Here is a 6,759-nt window from a genome sequence, read left to right as displayed (position 1 = left end):
TATAAGCAAGGTGAAAAGACAGCCTTCAGAATGGGAGAAAATAATAGCAAATGAAGCAACTGACAAACAACTAATCTCAAAAATATACAAGCAACTCCTGCAGCTCAATTCCAGAAAAATAAATGACCCAATCAAAAAATGGGCCAAAGAACTAAATAGACATTTCTCCAAAGAAGACATACAGATGGCTAACAAACACATGAAAAGATGCTCAACATCACTCATTATCAGAGAAATGCAAATCAAAACCACAATGAGGTACCATTTCACGCCAGTCAGAATGGCTGCTATCCAAAAGTCTACAAGCAATAAATGCTGGAGAGGGTGTGGAGAGAAGGGAATCCTCTTATACTGTTGGTGGGAATGCACACTAGTACAGCCACTATGGAGAACAGTGTGGAGATTCCTTAAAAAACTGGAAATAGGACTGCCTTATGATCCAGCAATCCCACTGCTGGGCATACACACCGAGGAAACCAGAAATGAAAGAGACACGAAGCAACCTAGATGTCCATCAGCAGATGAATGGATAAGAAAGCTGTGGTACATATACACAATGGAGTATTACTCAGCCATTAAAAAGAATACATTTGAATCAGTTCTAATGAAGTGGATGAAACTGGAGCTGATTATACAGAGTGAAGTAAGCCAGAAGGAAAAACACCAATACAGTATACTAACGCATATATATGGAATTTAGAAAGATGGTAATGATAACCCTGTATGCGAGACAGCAAAAGACACAGATGTATAGAACAGTCTTTTGGACTCTGTGGGAGAGGGAGGAGGGGGATGATTTGGGAGAATGGCATTGAAACATGTATAATATCATATAAGAAACAAATCGCCAGTCCAGGTTTGATGCAGGATACAGGATGCTTGGGGCTGGTGCACTGGGATGACCCAGAGGGATGGTATGGGGAGGGAGGTGGGGGGTGAGGCTCAGGATTGGGAACACGTGTACACCCGTGGCGGATTCATGTTGATGTATGGCAAAACCAATACAATATTGTAAAGTAATTAGCCTCCAATTAAAATAAATAAATTTAAATTTAAAAAATTATTTATTTATCCACAGAAAAAAAGCATTATTTTTCCATTCTGGAGTCTATCTGATCCTTGGACACAGCTAACCCTATGAGGCCTTTTGTAACATCTAGTCCTTCAACTGTTTTTCTGATGTTCCTATGATAACAGGAATTCATGTGTGAGTCTTCCCCACAGCATTTGAATTAAAGGAGGAATGAATCATTGAGGGAAGACGATACTTAATACAGATTGACCGGAGTGCTGGTCCACTTTCTCACTGTGCAATTGGGTGGAGGAGGAAGAATAGACTGCTTAGTGTCTTTATAGGCTATTCTTCATACCCTATCTAGATAAAATCTGGGAAACTTATTGCAAGGGATTTAGTTTGAGCTACTCTTCTCAGGGACTTGATGTGAGCAATGCATGACATGTCCAAATCCATGTCATGGTAAACGATATAATGATTACCTCCCAGGGTCAGGGAGTTCTTGGGATGTGACTAGTGCTAAAAATTCTGAAAAAAGAGTTTACTGTGCCAGGCACAGAAAAGAGGCATTAGGATCCTTTCAAGGCTCTCTTCTGCCCTTTGTATGAGCTATGTAACCCAAATATCCATTTATTGCTGAGGCTACTTTAACACTCAGGGATGCAATAATAACTGGGTCAACTTATGCCTGTTCTGTTGCAGCTGACCTTGCTCTGGCTAAGGCAAGAAAGACCAAGGAAATAGACATTTCCTGAAAGGAGTATTTTGGAACAATTCATGAGACTTTTTTTTTGACTGAACAACTTAGGAGCTCTAGCTACAGTCTGTTTGAAAAAAGCACACGTGTAAACACTGCTTTGGAATAGTACCATGTAGACAACTGCCTTGCTAAAGGCAACCAACCTGCTTTTCTACTTGAATAAACAGTGTTTTCCCCCAAGTGGGTGGGTTGCAGGCTTATAGAGGAGAGTGGAATACAATCTTTAAAATACTTTGAAAAGAGGCTTATTCACCAGAGTGGGTGGTGAATGGACTCCATGAATATTTGCTAATAAAGAAGGATTTTGATTCTAGCTTTCATTGATTACCAAATTAAAAAATCAATTCTGTTGCTTTAGACAATGGACCACCAAAAAGTGGTTTGTCTATTAAGAGTGTCAAGGAAATATTCTGTTTTTTTGTCAATGGTGATACAGATTAACTCAGCAAATCATTAAGAATTTCTCCTTCCACGTGGTTTTTGCTGTCTGCAGGCTGCCTGTTGTATGAACTAATACAGTGGAGGGTGTCTCCTCTGCTGATTCTAGAGGAATTCTTCTTTAGTAGGAAGATAATGAGAGGAGAGGAAACTGGAGAGAAAAGTCCCTTCTGAAGCCATCCCAAGAGTAAAGCTATTCCGGCCAAATGGGGAGATGATAATGTCTAAACTGACCCAACCACAAAAGAGAAGATGCACAAATTTTATCATTCTTGATAAGTCTGGCTCTCAGGAATGATTTTGTGACTAAAAACTCTGTGCTGTGGTTTGATACTGGATGCAACAATTAAATGAGTGGAATCTTTGTAATTGTGTGGTGAATTTATCTTAGTGTATATATATATATATATATATATATATATATATTTCCCCCCTACAGTTTAACCCTCTTTTCTCCCCCTAGCTCAGTTCAAGCTCAGACGTTTTCCAGTAATTATTCAAGAAGTTAAAAGCAGTTGAAAATGGATGGCAGAGGTGACCACAGGGCATGCATCTTTGTGGCTACCAGCTGCACGCTGTCACCACAGTTACCAGACACCAGGGCAGAGGATCAGAATCCATCCTGAACAAAAGTGAGGGTGAGGGGCACCCAGAAAATGCCTCTCTTCTAAAACACTTCTCTCATTAATGTAGGTGCAAGAGTGTCTCAAAGTCCCCATCAGGAATTTATTGCTTTGGATTGCTATTGACTATTTCTTTAAAAGAATTCTTATTTAAAGACAGATAGGATTAACAAGGGTAACACACCTGAATTCTTACCTATGTAAGAGCCCCTAAGACTGCTTTTCATTCATGATGCTTAGCTGAAAGGCTAAGGCTAAGGCTAAGGCTCTGTGGCAAAGGATTCCTTGAAAGGTGGCCTGGAGATCAGAGTGTAGACAGATGGCCCCACCTCCCCACTTCCTTTGGCTGAGGGGACCAGTGGGGGCCTAATCAGAGCCTGAGCACCTGGGGACCGGGAAGGGGGCAGTGAAGCCCTCTCTCTCCTTTCTTCTCCGGCTCACCCTCTTACTGCTGGCAAGGTCTTTGTCCTCTTGCTTGCAGACTCCTACCATGTCTTTCTGATTGACTTCCTCAGATCCAGTGTTTCATGCAGACTGTGGCCCAATTAGCTTTTCTCTAGTGCAGCTTTCATTCTCTCAGTCACCTTTAAAACTTTCCCAAAGGTCATTTCTTACCATGTAAGCCCCTTGAATGTATTCAGAAGTGTAGTCACTATTATTTCATAATAGTACTGTATCCATAGCCAGAATTTAGGTTCCTCGAGGTCAAGGCTGAGTTCTGTGACTTGAGTGGTCTCTCTAACCCCTCTGATGTTGCAGGATGCACCCAGGGAGCTTCGTACAGATTACCTGACTGACGAGGCACATGAGGGACCAGCAACAATTTCTCGGAACTTCTTGGAGCTGGTGTTAGAGGTGGCTCTTCCACCGATTTTCCCCAAGATTTTAGGTTCATAATAGTTACTGCTTATTGAATCTGTTAGTTTTTTTTTTTGGTAACGCATTTCCCATGGCTTCTCTCAATTTATCCTCTCAATAACTTTTTAAAGTGGATAGTATTTTCCTTATTTTATAAATAAGCTTGTAAATTGGGGCTTCCCTGAAGGCTCTGATGATAAAAAAAAATCTGCCTGCATTGCAGGAGACCTATGTTTGATTCTGGGTCGGGAATATCCCCCTGGAGGAGGAAATGGCAATCCCATGGACAGAGGAGCCTGGTGAGTTACAGTCTACAGTCGAAAAGAGTCTGAAGTGACTGAGCGATTAACACTCACTCACTTTTTGTAAATTGTGGAGCTGGAGTTCAAATTCCATTTGGTGCTGCCTAAATCTATGTCCTTTTCAATATAATATGAGTTTTAGTTTCCTTATGTATAATGTGGAGACAAAAACCATATCAGTATTTGTGATTTTATAGAGATATAGACCAGATAAGTGAACTAATAAGCCAGGTCCTTCGATGATTAAGTGGTTTTTCCCCTTGTGAACAACTGCAGGGTTTTAATAACCTACATTTTAAAAAGATAATCTGACCCCTTTTGAGAAGTTTATAGGTAATAAAAAAGTAAAAGTAGATTAAAATTTTATTTGCCTAGCACAGTTTGTTAATTACTTTGGGTAAATATGTATTTACACATCTGCTGTGGAGTGCTATTACTGTATTGGGAGAAACTAAGGTCAGAAAAACATATTTGTAATTCATTTCTAGTGGTAATATTGAGTACAATATAAATATTTATAAAATGTTTGGCACTTATCTGATGAAATTATTATTGAAGTATGACAAATATAGACTTGAGTTTTCTCTTCTCAAATAGCAAATTCCATCTTTTGTTATCCAAGTGTAAAAATAGAGGCAAAATTAACATGATATGCTTTGAGATGTGCAGTATTTTCTATCCATCTAATGAAGTCAAAGGATATTTATGAAAAATCAATTATCCTAATTACTCATAATATGAGTGTGTGCTTATAGAAGGAAAAAAATTTGCACTAGCTGCTTAGAGCAGCACAGAACTCTATGTAGAATTTTATAGGCCTTGAGTCTCTGATATGGAAATAAGATTATTCCAATGTGAGTGGAGCCAACTTAAGTGGTCGGTGACATGTACAGACAACATGGGTGTAATATGACTTCTTTTAGTGTATGGAGCTTTGATGACAGTCATTTGGTAGGAAGCAAAGTATGTGATTCATATCTTATGGACTTGTATTACTGCCACATTTACCGGGAAAAATATTGAACTTCATATAGCATAAAAATCACATAGAAGAGTTGAAAGAGCCCAAAAGTACAAGAGATCAGTCTAAGTTCTAGTTCATGTGCTACCTACCAATGGAAATATTCATGAAACCAGTATTTCTAGGGCATGGGAAAATGAGAATTTTGAGCTGGATGATTTCTTAGCTCTTTTCCATCTCTAATTTTGTGACCTGTGAGCATTGTAAGAGTTTGACTAATATGTTCCTTCTTTCCCTAACAAAATTATGAGAACCAATTATCAGTTTTTTTTATCTAGTTATGTGCTAAACTGTTCCCTCTATTTTTTTTTTTTTTGGAGTAATTATCTAGCATCTGTGCATACATTTGCAGGTTTATACCATGAAAATTTTTTTATAATTTATCTCTGAATAAAGCAATGCTTGGGAAAAAATTAATGTGGAAAAAAATAGAGCTCAGTGTTATGCTTGTTTGTATTGAGGACTTGAAGTCATGGCTCTGTGATGTAGCCACATTCTTTGTGATGTAACTTAGCAGCACGTGGGTTGTGGGTGGCACCTATTTCCCTGCTCCTTGATTCTGACTGAGCCTTGTGAGTTGCTTTGGCTGGTGGGATGTTCACAGCTGGGAAGCATGCAGAAGTTTGGAAGGGGCCTGTGCAGTTAAATTTGCATTCTCTTGCACCTCTGTCATCACTCAGACAAACATGACCGGGTTAGCTGACTGATTCCAGGTGGAGGATAAGGGACAAACTTGGAGCAGAGCTACCTGCAGCTGAACCTAGCTGTGATCTGCTCACTCCAGCCAGTCTTCAGACTTATAAACTATAGTAAGTAATAATTGTTGTTTTAAGTCACTGAATTTTGGAGTAGCTCATTATGCTGCACTAGCTACCTGCTATATCTTTAAACAATTTTCATTGCTCAAGTACTGTTCTGTCTGCAAACCTATATTACCAGAGACTTACAGAAATGAACAATTACATGGTTAATATCATCCATTGATGAAGCTATTAGGATATTTTCCTTTTGTTCCCCAAAGACATAAAACCAAAGAGATACAGTGTTTTATTAACAACACTGTCAGTCTTACCTGTATGGAAACACTGCTGTAAGAGCCACCAATGACCCCTGCAATGACCAGTGGGATATTTTCTTGAATGGCATAGGATCCATCAGGACACATATACTCGGCTTCATCCACTTTAGTCAAAGATGCTCTGACAAATTCCAGTGATTGCTCTAATGCGTAGGTATCCCTTGAGCAGGTATCCAAAATGTGAACCCCCAGCTTCACTCCTGGGAGCAGGTAATCGTCTTTGTTAATTTCATCAATAGCAAACAACATGGCTTCCAGGCGTTGGATCCCTCGATCTTCGTTGATTCGCCCACATTCTTCAGTTCCAGTGCCTTTTTCATTAATGGGAAATAGGCCCCCTAAAACGAGGTCACCTTCTATTTTAATCTCCCTCCTAAGAAAGTTATGGTCCCCTAAACAAAGTAAAAATCCCTTTGAAAACAAAGCTAATGTAAGAACTTGGAGTCTTGTCAACATCTTCATGAGTCCCGTGTCTGTACCTCTGGGAGATATCAGTGGATGGAGCCAATGCTGCCCGCTAGTCCTCCTCTCTCATTGCCAGCCTGGATCTTTGGTCTGTCCTTCGTGTAAAGGAGGAGCAGACTAACAGAGTCTGTCACCAAATTCCTAAAGAGATAAAAATTGAATGAACAAAAATGGTAAAGAAGGCAACAGTGATTATACT

The 6,759-nt window shown here is 39.5% G+C and overlaps 1 protein-coding gene across 1 annotated transcript in view; it reads right to left on the bottom strand.

The window, feature by feature from the left end:
* The window catches only part of GRM3 (glutamate receptor, metabotropic 3), a 255,445-nt gene that overhangs the window by 96,433 nt on the left and 152,253 nt on the right, over nt 1-6,759 (bottom strand). The window contains exon 2 of the mRNA XM_010859121.1: nt 6,090-6,701. Coding sequence (XP_010857423.1) covers nt 6,090-6,557 — 468 coding nt within the window. The 5' untranslated portion in view covers nt 6,558-6,701. The remainder of the gene's footprint in view (nt 1-6,089; nt 6,702-6,759) is intronic.

This window comes from Bison bison, unplaced genomic scaffold (assembly GCF_000754665.1).
Source record: "Bison bison bison isolate TAMUID 2011002044 unplaced genomic scaffold, Bison_UMD1.0 scf7180017864454, whole genome shotgun sequence".
Classification (NCBI taxonomy): domain Eukaryota; kingdom Metazoa; phylum Chordata; class Mammalia; order Artiodactyla; family Bovidae; genus Bison; species Bison bison.
Note: the sequence above shows the minus strand (reverse complement) of the source record. Positions and strands in the feature narration are given on the sequence as shown.